Here is a 14,179-nt window from a genome sequence, read left to right on the forward strand (position 1 = left end):
CATTTGAGTAGCAGAAGTGGGAGAGCCCTGATGCAGTGTTTCTGTTATTTTTACTGCACATGGGAAATAATCTAACTTTTTATGCCTTGAGCATGGCACCTTCAGCACAAGAATATGGTTTTTACACAGAAATAATACATGGTAAAAAATTTTCCTTAAAGTTATATGCCTAGTGCACAGACCCACTCAACTGTCACTCTTTGGGGGTCTGATTGCACACAGGAACATTAGCTTTTTTTTCCTATTCATTCACGTGTTTGCTTTCTGAAGTTGACTTTGAGCATGCGGAAGGCAGGGGTGGGACAATGATTTGTTCATCTTAGCAGCCTCAGTGCTTAGCCCAGTGCCTGGCATTTGTCAGGTCCTCAGGGCTTACCAGTTGAATAAATACATTCTGAAAGTAAAACAGACATTGATTTCAAACAGCTTAAGAGATTCATGCCCAGTGGCCACATTTACCTATTAAACTGCCCAAAGTAAATAACTGTCTTACATCATGATGACCTCTCACCTTCTTTAGGCCCTATATGGCACTGCTACAAGGACTCTGTAAAACAAAGTGATGGTGTTTCCAACAGCAGTACGTTCAGTATGAGGAACTCTAAGAGGTTGTTTTCAATCCCCATTTTTCCCATAACAGTGCTGTAACATGGGACCTCTGTTATACCCACATATTTCTTCTACCTAGGCGACAGATCTGGGGCTGTGTCCTCTTTCTGACTAGATTAGGGGACAAAATTATGATGGTTTATGATATCCATACTTGAGAGAGCAATGAAAGGGGGCAAAGGAAACTAAAAGCTTTATTTTACATTGGAGTCCTGATTCTAGACCTTACTAATTGTGTGGTTTTAGACTAGTTGCTGCATCTCTGCAAATCCATGACCTCATCTGTAAACTGGGAGTACTAATTACTATCGTTTGGAAGCATTGTTATGAAGCATCATTGTGTTGGTCATAATGGTATTATTATGAAGGTCAAGTTGGATAATATATAAAGCATTTGGTATGGTGCCTGGTACATGATAATATATAAAGCATTTGGTATGGTGCCTGGTACGTAATGTGACTGTTCAATAGGTTTTTGTTAATACTTTGACTACTACTATTAGAGAAATCAGGCAAGTAAGATTTTTTAAATCAGTTGTTGAATGTTTATATGATCATTGAGGATGATGCTCATCAATATATTTGCACTTCAAAATTTACCTCCTTCTATATACTTGTGATAATATTAAACCAAGTAACATTTGTAATATTCTTGAATGTCTCTCTTATCACTTAAGAATATGAAGAAAAGGTAAGATATTGTATGAAAAAAATGTCAGCTGCAAAATGGAATGGTATCTCACAGAACATTTCTGTGGTTCTGGAGCGCCTTACATGCTAAAGAGCACTTTAGCAGGCATTTTACCATCATGGTGGTTGACGTAATCTCTGTCAGTCTGAGACTTTTCTTGGGGAAAGATACAGTCAATGGAAGTCCTTATCTTTTTAGGTGGAAAAGTAATGCCTTAATGAGGTCTGAACTCTAGTCTGATAACTTTCATTTCTTGTTTCCTTAGAGTCTTGAAGTATGACTAAGGACAGAGACCAGTACCAGCACAGACAGTACCAAGTTGTGTGATTATGGAGATGGTCTACCTGATGCTGAAAATGTATCTAGTTTTTTGACAACGGCTAAATAACCATGGGGTCAAGTGGACTTGGAAAAGCAGCAACATTAGATGAACTGTTGAGCACTTGCATTGAGATGTTTGGTATGAGGCTTTTCTCCCTTTGATATACCTTGATACTCTCACTTCTCCCTATTCAGATGCGAGTGTTGCTGCTGAACAGAATTCGCTCTCCTTCTTTGGCATTTAAGTCCTTTTTGATTGACCCCAATCTATCTCTCTAGTAACACTGCCCTGTGCATTTCCTTCCCTTTAATGCCCACAGCTAATATGCCAGTCATACTGTCCCCTTAATGTTTCTGGAACATCCCCTGCATCTTTCTACCTCTGTGCCTTCATTGAAGTTCTGCTTCAGGGCTCATCTCAGATACTGTTTCAGATGTTCATTATACCGTACCTAATCTCTGCTGTCAGGAATGCTGATTGCTTCCTCCCACTGCCCTTTGTGACTTTCCCATATGGTATGATCATTTCTCGGTCTTTTGGCTCACATAATTGTGGATAGCACAGTCTGCTGCATTCTAATTTGCGTATATGTCTTGTATCTCCTACTAGGTTACAGACTTTACAGCTATATGCTTTTTTATGTTGTTTACATATCCACCTCAGCATTTCAGATTATTCTTTGTACAGATGGTGTGACCTTTGTACAAAACAAATGGAGTTGTTTTAATTGTTTTTTAAATTGATCATTACAGGAAGAGTTAGACCAGAGTAGGGTGGCCAGATAAAATACAGGATGATCAGTTAAATTTGAATTTCAGATAAAGTTTGTTTTTAGTGTAAGCATGTCTTAAATAATGCATGGGTCATACTTATACTAAAAAATTATTTGTGGTTCACCTTAATTCAGATTAACTAAGTGTCCTGTATTTCTGTTTGCTAAATCTGGCAGTCCAGCACCAGAGGGAGGGTGAAACCCCACATCCACTTAACTTGTAAGAAGGTACCAGTGGAAGGAGGAGGAAAACAATAATTGGGTATACGAGAAATTTTTGACACTAATGTTTCTCTACTGTTATTAGAAAAAGAGAAGAGTAGTACTGTTGTCTCCTCACCCCTTTTATTTTATTTTTTAACAGATGACAATGGAGAGCTGAATAATAGTTATTTGCCAAGAATAGTTCTACTGATGCACCGATGGTATTTATCTTCCACTGAATTGGCAGAAAAACTTCTCTGCATATATCTTTTCAACTACTGTGTAATTTTTACAATCATAAATCAAGTTCTGTATTTAGATAGAGCATCTAACAAAAGCCAGTAAATTAAGATGAATAAATAGTCTTTAGTCAGTTATCCAGCTGTTTTGTGGATATATATAGATGTCTAGACAAGACATCTGGATGATGGACCAAACAGTTGACTATCCATCTGGATGTTTTGGCTCGACTTAAAAATAACCACTAGATATAAAATGAAACAGAAGCTATAGGCTGAATGTTTCTAACTTGACTTAAACATTTCTGTTGTTAGTACAACGAAAGAATAGTCAACACTGATTCCAGACCTAATTCATTCCTTTTAGGATGGCAAAATGATGGCTGTAGAGGATACAGTTTAGACACATGGAAATGCCAGCCAAAATAATAGGATCTGGCTCAGGCACAAACACCACCTGAGTTTTCATATCTTCCCTTGCTTACAAGACACAAAGAACATTCTAGCAAGTTTATTGCAATTTGTTGGTTGATCTTAATTTCAGATTTCCTTCTGATATAAAAGCAAAAAAAATAGTTAGAAACTCCATTTTATAATAAGGGCTTTTAGCAGTCTACCACTTTTGAACACACAGCAGTCCTGAAAGGTGGTTGTAAAGCCAAATGGCCCAAAATGAAAAAACAGTCTCAGATTTATAAGGCTGATTTTTTCCTGGAGATCTAATGTTTATCATGTAATCACTAATATTGGTTCCGACAGTCTCGGCCTGCTTCAACCCCAGGGGACCTTGCAGATGACTGGGAAGCGCTACAGGGTAGGAGGAGCCTGAAAGGCAGAGGGTCTGTCAAATGATTATGAGGGCCATGTGGGCGTCCGTCTGCTCATTGCAAGCTTGCTCCACTTCCTCCTTCTTCCCTCTGTCCTCCCTACAACCTCAGGGCCGAAGGGGATGCAGAAAGGGTTAAGGGGACATTCAACCTGAACAGAGGTCCCTGAAAGTGAGCAAGATCCTCATCCCCAGATCTCAATATTGAGGGGTAGTGTGTAGGTGACAATTAGTGCTGACATCGTCAGAGCCCCTTCTCTTCCCAGCTGAACGTCCACATAACCCAAATGTCCCCAGGATGGCCTTCTTATTAGGACTTCATCTAAATTGGTCAAACAGCTGCAGGTGTGGGCAAAGGAAACCAGGTGCATGGATTTTTTCTTTAACTAGTGTACGTATCGAGATGCCAGTGGAGAAAGCTGTGATGAATTTCGGTTAAAGATCTGCTACTTCATGAGGTAAATATACATGTAATTGTCTTGTAGTGTATGGTTCTGGAATTGTTGACAGTTTCTTTCTGCCCAGACAGTAGACCTAGTCTGGCAATAGAATTGACTCAGATTCCCCCCTTTCCTGATTTTATTTAAATTGGCCTTCCTCTGTTCCTGGGGGTAGAATTTATCTTTCTTTTAGAGATCAAGCAGTAGCAAATGTGATTAGGGAATAAAACTAGCTCTTGGAAAGAGTAAATTCATTTTATCTTTCTATTTACCCACCATAAGTTTTCCCATCTAGTTGCCGTAAGTTGGGGGAAGGGTTTGATTTCAGCTGTGGTTCAGCACTTAGATGCGAGTCCAGATGCTCAGGACTTAGGGTCAGAAAGGGAGGCTCAGAGTGGGAGTGGTAGACTTGGGTCCTTGATTGAAGGAGGGAAGAGCGAGACCCCGTGTCATCGGTGGGGAATAGGAGATTGCTAATTTGGGGCATGGCCCTGGGTTCATTGTTAAACGTAATCTGTAAAATGATACAATAGTTTCCATAAAGGTATAGCTTGAAATCGTCTCTTCATCAAAAATACTTGATGCCTCTCAGGTACTGGATTCTCAAGTTTCCTGCAGAATTTAATTTGGACCTTGGTTTGATCCGTATGACTGAAGAGTTCCGGGAAGTAGCTAGTCAACTAGGGTATGAAAAGCACATCAGCCTCATCGACATATCCAGCATGTAAGAGTGGCACACGTTTCTTTCAAACATGATGAGCCCACTGTTTGGGGGAGAGAGTAGTAATGGCCTTGTTGGTGAGCTCAGTTATTAGGAACTCAGTACTAATGAGACTAGCGTTTTATATCTACCAGTTAACTTTGCACAGAGAAAACTATTTCATGACCCTAAGAATGGTTATCCCATCTTGCAAAGATAAGCTCTTGTGTCCTGGTCATTCATACTCTAGTCCTTTTTCCTAGAATACTTCTTTGAGAATCTTGATGAACAGTGCATGATCCAGGAATCATCAGGGATGTTGTTAAAAATAGAGATTATTCAGGTTCATTCCGAATAAATTAGAATCTCTGGCAGTGAGGTCAGATCTCTGTCTATATCACGAGCTTTTCAGATTATATGTTGCTGAAGTGTGAGAACGAACTTCGGGTGGCTTTCATGTGCCTTAAATCACCATCCTATATATTGATAATCTGCCAAATTTATAGACCTAACCCTGACCTCTCCCTTATGATCCCAACCTTACTGGTCCTAAGAAAGAGCAAGTAAGAGATTCTTGATGGATCAGTGCAAACCCACCCTGTCTGGAAAAACAACTCACAGTTTCTGTTCTATTGGCAATGGGTCAGTGGTTTTCTCTTCAAATATGAAGGACAGGGCGTGTATTTTGCACAAGCTTCTGGAAGCAGGCCAAGAGTTACAGAGTCAGTAGGTTAATAACTTCCATTGAATGAAATGGCCTTTCAGCGCATTGACCAGACTCACTGTTTCTTTTATAGTCCTTCCTATGACTGGATGAGAAGAGTCACACAGAGGAAAAAAGTATCCAAGAAGGGAAAAGCCTGTCTGCTGTTTGACCATCTGGAGCCCATTGAATTGGCTGAGCACCTCACTTTTCTGGAGCATAAATCTTTTAGAAGGATCTCAGTAAGAAACTGACGTATATTCTTCCAAGGATAACAACCACCATGCCAACTTTCCCAAAAGCTGCGTTTTCATACTCTGAAGTATTGGCAGCCTTTGTCATTGTGCTCTACTGGAAAAGTGCCCTGAATTCACAGGAACAATCCCTTTTAACCAAAGATAAATATTATCCTGTCTTTATTTTATGGCTTAGGAGCTATATATCTGTCGCTGTTTTCAATGCCTCCTTTCATAGGATTAAAGCATGATTTTCTAAATACTCAGTGGAGATTTAACCATTCAAGGTTTATGGAGCTCCACTGACTTCTCCCAAGTGAACATGTTTTGCTAGGTCCTTCATTTGAGGGACAAAATCTTTATTTAGGTTGGGATTTGTATAAATGCTTAATTATGGGTGTAGGTTGAAAATAAGAATTGTAGGCTTTGATGAGAATCTCACATTAGGTTGTTTCTTTCCCAGGAACAGAGATCCTGAATTAAACTTTTCTTTCCTACTCTGTCTTGATAGCGTTTCTTCTCCACCCCCTTTCTCTTGCTCCTGACTATGGTCTTGTGTCTCTTCCTAGCCACCTACTCACTATTCACTTGTTAGGATAATATTTCTGCAATGGCTCATAATCAGCCTTTGTCTTACCAAGCTCTGGGGCAGTCATTCTTCCTCCTTCTTTTCCAAGATGCCAGGGAATTAAATATATTATTACTTGCAAAGATGAACATGAAGTTAGAAGTATGGATTCTGAAAGACAGATTCTTTTCAATAAATAATTCTATTGGAGTGGACCTTCATGGTTCTCCACCAGCAGGCCATGAAAAGGAACCCCCTGCACTGTTTATATGATGGAAAGCTCATATGTATTTGATGAAATCCATGCTGACTTCCTGAAAAGGTGTCTGTTTTGCTAAGGAGCTACCTTACTTCAACTACTGTTTCTTTTTTTTTTTCTTGAAAAAACTTTACAAAATTATTCTGACTTGAAATCATTATATTTATATTCATTTCCTCTTCTTTAATGTATGCCACTGTATCTCAAACTTGCCTGACCATTGGAATCACCAGTAGTGACTGAAAAATGGAGATTCTTAGATTCTTCCTCTGGAGAGATTGACCCTTTAGGTCTCGAGTGTTCCCAGAAACCAATAGGTTAAAACACAAATGCCCCAGGTGGATCTTATGATCCAGCAAATTTGGGACTCACTGGAATGTGACTTCGAATCTTGTCCCTTCCCACCCCACCCCTGACACTGTGATGTATGTGTCTGTGTATGGGGGAGTGAAACACAGCAAAACAGTATATTAAAGGAACCTGTATATTCAAATGTGTAAGATGCCATTATAAATGTGAAATGAAAGAAATCATTATGTTGTTATGAAACAGTATTTCACATCTTCCATGCAACATTACAATTTCTGATTTTGCAAAGACTCCATTTTAATTCAGTCTCTGAATCTTCCTTTACTAGTTCACTGATTACCAAAGCTATGTCATCCATGGCTGCCTGGAGAATAACCCAACCTTGGAGAGATCTATTGCTCTATTTAATGGAATCTCTAAGTGGGTCCAGTTGATGGTTCTTAGCAAACCAACCCCCCAGCAAAGGGCAGAAGTCATTACAAAGTTTATCAATGTTGCCAAGGTATGTATGTCTGGGAGTTAGATGGGGGTTCTTTTTTTTTTTTTTTAGGATTTTATTTATTTGTCAGAGAGAGGTGGGAGGGAAACACAAGTAGGGGGCAGCTGCAGAAAGAGGGAGAAGCAGGCTCCCCGCTAAGCAGGACTTGATCCCAGGACCGTGGATTCATGACCTGAACCGAAGGCAGATGCTTAACCGACTGAGCCACCAAGGCGTCCCTTAGACAGGGTTCTTAAAGGAATCTAGACGGTCCTTCATGCTAGAGAAAAGTTGTTGAAGAAATTTGGGGCTCACAATATAAAGGACAATTAAAGTATTCATAATATCTAGTGAACAACTCATACTGCTGTCATGCAAGAAGATTGCTTTTAATCGGCAATCCTTAGAAGCATTTATTATAACTATTTTTTTGGTAAAATGATTAGTATGTTTTTCTGGTGGATTGCATTTGTGCTTCATTTTAAATTGATAATGTTTTTCTTAGATTCTTTTTATTGAAATTGTGCATGCATTCACCTGTAATCCCAGAAAGACCAGAATAATTGAAAAATTGTTGCAAAGTATTGATGTTAACATTTTTGTATTGCAGAAGCTCCTCCAGCTCAAAAATTTTAACACTCTAATGGCAGTGGTGGGAGGCCTTAGTCATAGCTCCATCTCACGCCTCAAGGAGACCCATTCTCATCTTTCTTCAGAAGTCACAAAGGTACAATGGATTAGATCCTAGTCCCAAGTGAAAAAATCATCTGTAAATTGTTTAGGGATAGGATGCTTCTAACAGATGTCACTCAGAGGGGGAAAATGTTCTTCTCAGGCAATGCCTGGTTACACATGGAGAATTCAGTGGGAAGGGAGTAGGCACACTGCCTGGAAAACCAGATTGGAAGTGGTGGCAAGTGTCCCAATAGGAAGGACTTGAATACCATTAATGTATTGCAGGTGTGAGTACTCTACAAGTCTGCATTTGGTCCTTGCTATGTGATAGGCACTGTGACACACACAGGGGGCGCAAGACAAATCATTCCTACCCTGCCCTCCTCAAAGGAAGTCATTGAACACCTGCTCTCTTCAAAGCACTGTTTGGCACAATGAAACAGACAAAGGAAGAGGGAGATGTAGACCTTGTCCAGAAATCCCTCAGATTTATAGCTAAGTTTTCAGGAACAAAAATATATTTTTTTTAAAAAACAACAATCATTTCCCAAACTGAGCTTTTTCTGCCATATCTGTTTCCAGACCACAATAATAACAGTTTTCCTTATTGAGTAGAAAAGAACATTTCATCCTTATGAAAAGAGTTCCTTATAAGCATGGAGTTTGCTGCATCAGTAAGGACACTTTTCAGCTCTCAGTTGAAAAAAATCTGGAAATTGCTGAAAGAGCAAGGGAATGAGCCATCTCACATACCTGGAAGTCCAGAGGCAGGGCCAGATCCAAGCATGGTCTGATCAGAGCTCTTGGCTCAGTAGCTCTGTCTTCCTTGGAGGATCAGGTTTTTGTTTGTTTCATTAAACTGGCTTCCTTCCTGATTGGACCATCTGCAGTAGCAGGAAAATGATGCTCTCTTGTTTTGTTTTTGTTTTTTTCTTTAAGATTTTATTTATTTATTTGTCAGAGAGAGAGAGAGAGAAAGAACACAAGCAGGGGGAGCGGCAGGCAGAGGGAGAAGCAGGCTCCCAGCTGAGCAAGGAGCCCGATGCCGGGCTCGATCCCAGGACCCTGGGATCATGACCTGAGCTGAAGGCAGACGCTTAAGGGACTGAGCTACCCAGGCGTCCCATAAATGATGCTCTCTTGCTCATGAAAATTGGAGATAGGGAAAAAATCTCTTCAGCCCTGCCCTCATGGAATGAAAGACCTCTTTTTTAGGCAGATTCACCCACCTCAAGTCACATGCTCACCACTGGGCCAATAATAGTTGCTAGAGGAATGTAATGTACTGATTGGCTTAGGTCTGTGTTCCTGAACCAATCACAAAGTAAAGGGACAGAATTATGATGATGGTAAATCAGAACCCATCCTTGGACCTGGGAATGGAGGCAGCCTCATCTGAGTTATATGGGGTGCATGGAGAAAGTATAGCGTGATCGAAATTGAGGTCTGGTTGCTGTTAGGCAACTAAAAATAAACAGAAGGATACAAGCCAAGATGCACAGCTGCCCGACCTAAAACACTCATTCTAAGTGTAACAGGGCTTGTTATCTAAGTGTCTTATTTTCCTTTAGCTTTGTACTGAATTTCAAGTAACGAGCAAAACACATTTTACATGTTGTGAAGAGTAAGAATTCAGTAGAGGCTCTTAGAGGCTTGGAACCACCAGTGTATCTTTGAAAATTATTTAAACTCTTTCTTACAGAAAAGGAAACTGAGGCTCTTCAAAATGAAGTTGCTTGCTCAAGGTCATGCTTCTAGTTAGTAGCAGAGTCCCAGACCATAGCTATCTCACACCTCAGTGTGGCTTTTCCTACCCCATCCCATCCCAGAATAACCTTCAAGTAATACCATGAAGGCAACTGTCTTAGAACAACTAGGGCACTATGTTAAAAAAAAAAAAGATAGTAGGAAGGGAAAAATGAAGGGGGGAATCGGAGGGGGAGACGAACCATGACAGACTAGGGAGAAACAAACAGGGTTTGGGGGGGTGGTGGATGGGTTAGGAGAGACTATGGAGAAACAAACAGGGTTGGGGGTGGGGGATGGGTTAGGAGAGACTATGGAGAAAAAGGGTTGGGGGGGGATGGGTTAGGAGAGACTATGGAGAAACAGGGTTCTGGGGAGGTGGGGGATGGGTTAGGAGAGACTATGGAGAAACAGGGTTGGGGTGGGGGATGGGTTAGCCTGGTGATGGGTATTAAAGAGGGCATGTTCTGCGTGGAGCACTGGGTGTTACATGCAAACAACGAATCATGGAACACTACCTCAGACACTAATGTAATGTGTGGTGATTAACATAACAATAACATTTTTAAAAAGGCAAAATAAAAAAATTTTAAAAATTAAAAAAACTAGGACACTAATATATTTCATACTATATTTTAATAGATACATGCTTATATTTGTGGACTGTAATATTTCCATGAATTGCAAAATACTTATAGCTATTTGAAGCTATTTTACACCCCGAGAGCACTAGGAGGCAGGAAGAGGTGCAGGCGGTTTCTGCTCTGCAGGAGAATAGAACAGGCTGCCCCACTCGTAGCCAGGCCCAGTACATTTTTCTAATTTTCTTTTTCCAGGTTAATATTTCCCTGCATCAGTGGTGGTGCAATCGATACTTCTCTCAGTGCTGAGGAATGTCCTAGCCCCACATGGCAGGGCCTGGGGGTGGGTGGAAGGGAAAACTGAAACCTCTGCTTTTCCATCTGTTCCCAGAACTGGCATGAAATGACAGAGCTGGTCTCCTCCAATGGTAATTACTGCTGCTACCGCAGGGCCTTTGCCGACTGTGAGGGCTTCAAGATCCCCATCCTCGGTGTGCACTTGAAAGACTTGATAGCGGTCCATGTCATTTTCCCAGACTGGACAGAGGACAACAAAGTGAACATTGTAAAAATGCACCAGCTCTCTGTGACCCTGAGCGAACTGGTGTCCCTGCAGAATGCCTCCCACCACTTAGAACCCAACATGGATCTGATCAACCTACTCACGGTAAGTTAAAGGGACCGGGGTTTGTGGTAAGGGCCCTTGCATGCCTCCCTGCACAGGGGGTGCAGGAACATCCGGGACAGTCATTCACCAGGTTGTGTGCAGGGCCAGTAGACCGGGAGAGATCTGCAAGGGTGGGTGAGGGGAGGGGAGCCCAGCCCTATAAGCAGCATGAATTGAGACTATAATCTTGGGGCCAAGAAATTTCCCATTGTCTGGAGGAGCCTAATCAGCACCCCTATAGCTCCGCATCCAGAGCTCTTAGAGAGGCCCTCCTGCTCTCAGCCCCTCCCTCTCCCTCATTACACCTGTCTAGTTCATCACCTCCCTCTACATGGCCTTCTCTCGTCTGCTTCCCTTTGCCTTCCCTGTGCAACTGTAGCTGGAACCTGGGGTAGTGTCAGGACCTCCTCTGTCATCTTTCTGCCCCCACGGCCAACCTCCCCAAAGCCGCCTGGCATTCGAGGCCCTTCCAGATTCATTGTCTGTCTAGCCTGTTCTGTCATCACCTGATCCCACATCACACTTGCCTTTGAGGAACGTTGGACTTTCCACTGTGAACCGTTGCCTTCTGCTTCCTGGCCTTTGCCCTTTCTTGGAAAATCCCTTCCCCTACCCACCCCTGTGACTAGCTCACATTCAAAAGCCTCTGTCTTTCTGGAGCATTCTCTGTTCCTCTCCAGAGCCGTAACACATCTGTCACATGTGTGGCTTTTGCTCTTTATACTTTCTTAACCATAGGAGGTATCACTTTGTAATAGATTTTTTTTTCCTGTTTACCTTACACATCCCATAGCCCCAGCACCTCTCATGGTACCTGGCGTATTTAGGAGCTCAGCAGATGAATTGAACACTGTATTTCTGAACAAAGTGGGTCAGACAGAAGACATTCATCTAGCATTCATATTTTTTTGTCATTTGTAGCTGGTCTCCAGGTCCTAGTGCTTTTAGACACAACAGGTGTGGAGAAGAAAACCTTCCCCACTGGCAGCTGCTTTGTCAGGGGGAAGAGGCATAATCAAATTCTCTCACCCTTGTTTAACAAATGAAGAAGCAACTTCCCAGTTTGGGTTTATAACACTGAAGCATCTGACACTTGGCTGCAATATTCAGTTGACTATTTTCCTTTAATGGCCATGGAAAAATGAAAACAATAACACTTCTGAAGCTCTAGGAGCCTGAATCCCCTAGGACTGCTACGCTGGAGTAAGAGTGTTGGTTCCTAGACCTTTTCACAAACTATTCCTAGAGCACATAATTGTTTACCAAAGAACAGAACCCCTGAACTGTATGTAGTAATGGAAGCTGCACCTTAGTATAAAGCAGAAGTGGCCAACACCCAGAAACATGAATCTCTTGGGGCTGAGTTTGTATGACAAACAGTAAACACACATTCTTTATTAGGGGGAAAAAAAAAAAACCCCTCACAATAAACCAGGCACCTGCATTTATTAATCATTTGCCATGTAAATCTGTTTCCATGAATAAGTGATGAGTTGCAGCCCCCATCAGACTGCAAACCCACAGGCCCAGGTGATGTCTGCAGAGCGGCCTGAGTTCCCCACGTCTGTGTCCAGGCTGCCCGTACCACGTGGAGGAGAGCGTCACAGAGCAGGTGCCCACGCTCAGGCATTTTCTCATCCACACAAAAGATAGGGATGGAGGAGGGGAATGGATTTTGAGTCATGAATGCAGCAAGCACCGTAATGACAGGTATTTAGAAGGTATCAAAGGATTTTGAATGAAATTTTTTGGGTGCCAATGGAAAATTTGAACTCTAGAAATAAAGATTAAGAATTTTTTTTGTTTTTGTTTTTGCTGGGAAGGAAAGAAAAAAAGAGGATGCCAACTCAGTCTCTCTCTCTCTCTCTCTCTCATATTAAAGGAGAATGTAGAAGCCACCAAACACCATATTTAGGAAGAGCAATGTTACCTAGTGTACTGCAGTGGCCCGAATCCTAGGTGGGAGATCTAGCTTTTAGTTCAGTGTATGCAGTTACTTAGTTTTGTCTCCTTGCTAACTGGACTTGACTCTGGACTTTTCATAAAGGGTTTTGTGATCATTTGTGAGATCTCTTCCAGCTCTAAACTTCTGTGATTCTAAATATAAGGACTGGTGGAACCTTGAGAATAAGGAAGTTCGTGTCAGTCTGATTCTGTGGTTCCAGCCCAGTGGCTCCTCAGGATAGCACAGCCCCACATATGAGCATCAATCCGCAAGCCAGTTTCTGTTTACAGCCAACATCCCCCCTTCCTCCCCACAACCAAGCAGAAGGTTCAGGGCATGGGAATATACGTTCATTCTTCCTGGCCGCAGGCAGATGAATCTCTTCAACGCAGATAGAGGAGATTCCCATCAAGTGTTCACTAGAGCCCAGAGGGCATTTCATGAAGCACATATGTGCTGGGATTAGAACCATTTGATTGACAGAAGCTGCCCAAATGCATGTGAAGGCATACGAAGGGACCATTCTTTTGCCTCAAGACTCTAGGTCAGGTTTTTGCCCAAAGTGATTGTTTGCTTCTAAACATGGCCCCAGGTGAGGAAGCCAATTCACAATTGAGAGCCCTGGGAGATAGAAAATAAGAACTCTTAAATGAATCCACAACTACTGAATGTCTGCTCCATGCCCTGAGCTGCGTAGCAGTGTTTGAACTTTCCATAGTAATTGGTTGCCTTTTCACAGCACTTCCCTGTACTTTTACTTGGTTCTCACAGACACTCCCAGAGCTAGCCTCTGCAGGCCAGAGCCTGTAAATTCACCCCTGCCCCTTTGTGTTTTACAAAGGCAGAAACAGATTTCTAAAGATCAAAAGGCTTGCAAATGGGCAACTTCTGAATCCCACTGTGGAGGGGTGGGGGCACTCCCTCCTCCCCCAATGATGGACATTTACTCCATAATATAGGAACATTGCTGACATTTATTTTATTTTGCATCTGTAAAAATTAAATAATCTCTCTATCCCTCTTCATGGGTATCTAAAGAAGGAGTTAATTATAGAACCAAATCTATGAGTCAGGGACTCTGATGTCATTTTTATCATTGTAAACTTACCCCCTGAATAGCACTGGGCACGTGAAGGAAGGAGGACCCCAGCACTAAACTGTTGGGATTTGGATTGTTCCCCTTTTCAGGGAAGATCTAGAGAAGGCATT

General features: G+C 41.8%; 1 protein-coding gene across 22 annotated transcripts in view; it reads left to right on the top strand.

The window, feature by feature from the left end:
- RASGRP3 (RAS guanyl releasing protein 3) overlaps positions 1-14,179 on the top strand; it is a 108,590-nt gene that overhangs the window by 70,519 nt on the left and 23,892 nt on the right. For 19 of the 22 annotated variants that reach the window (XM_073897276.1, XM_073897258.1, XM_073897259.1 and 16 more), the window contains 8 exons: positions 1,566-1,760; positions 2,759-2,861; positions 4,059-4,121; positions 4,696-4,827; positions 5,601-5,748; positions 7,207-7,380; positions 7,967-8,083; positions 10,750-11,025. In XM_073897276.1, the coding sequence (XP_073753377.1) occupies positions 1,691-1,760; positions 2,759-2,861; positions 4,059-4,121; positions 4,696-4,827; positions 5,601-5,748; positions 7,207-7,380; positions 7,967-8,083; positions 10,750-11,025 (1,083 nt within the window). In that variant the 5' untranslated portion in view covers positions 1,566-1,690. The remainder of the gene's footprint in view (positions 1-1,565; positions 1,761-2,758; positions 2,862-4,058; positions 4,122-4,695; positions 4,828-5,600; positions 5,749-7,206; positions 7,381-7,966; positions 8,084-10,749; positions 11,026-14,179) is intronic. The other 3 variants (XM_073897274.1, XM_073897277.1, XM_073897278.1) reach the window with 3 other exon arrangements.

This window comes from Callorhinus ursinus, unplaced genomic scaffold, assembly GCF_003265705.2.
Source record: "Callorhinus ursinus isolate GAN/ISIS: 27379988/994484 unplaced genomic scaffold, GSC_fseal_2.0 scaffold10, whole genome shotgun sequence".
NCBI classification, from domain to species: domain Eukaryota; kingdom Metazoa; phylum Chordata; class Mammalia; order Carnivora; family Otariidae; genus Callorhinus; species Callorhinus ursinus.